This window comes from Pundamilia nyererei, unplaced genomic scaffold (genome assembly GCF_000239375.1).
Source record: "Pundamilia nyererei isolate P.nyererei 1_Seehausen unplaced genomic scaffold, PunNye1.0 scaffold00121, whole genome shotgun sequence".
Lineage (NCBI taxonomy): Eukaryota > Metazoa > Chordata > Actinopteri > Cichliformes > Cichlidae > Pundamilia > Pundamilia nyererei.
In genome coordinates this window covers 117,846-118,202 of record NW_005187522.1, presented here as the reverse complement: position 1 = coordinate 118,202, position 357 = coordinate 117,846, and the positions used below count along the sequence as shown (strand labels likewise).

At 43.1% G+C, this 357-nt stretch overlaps 1 protein-coding gene across 1 annotated transcript in view; it reads right to left on the bottom strand.

Moving 5' to 3' along the window:
• LOC102208356 (macrophage mannose receptor 1-like) overlaps window positions 1-357 on the bottom strand; it is a 32,062-nt gene extending 31,705 nt beyond the window's left edge. The window contains exon 1 of the mRNA XM_005742592.1: window positions 333-357. Within this exon, the coding sequence (XP_005742649.1) occupies window positions 333-357 (25 nt within the window). The remainder of the gene's footprint in view (window positions 1-332) is intronic.

The window sequence follows — 357 nt, the reverse complement described above, 5'->3', positions numbered from 1 at the left end:
TGGCCGTGGTGGATGCGGTGAAAAGTGAGTGTGACATCTGCTATTAAAAACGTACCCCTGTAGGACAGTTCAAATATTCGTAGAATTGAAGTTCTGGCGTCAGACGAGTTTGAAATGCTGTTAGATGACCTGAAGAAAACTGATGTAATGTCTATAGCAGGAGATCACAGACAGAACTGATCATGCACAGTTATGCGTATATGTCCGTTTTTTGGATGGGAAATTGCTCGGTTTACTACCGTTAGAGGGACACACAGCTGGCGAAATGATGTTTGAGAAGATTTAAGCTCTTTTTGAGGAAAATGGTCTGGATATGAAGCGTGTCTGTATACTTGTGACCGATGGGGCTCCATCCAT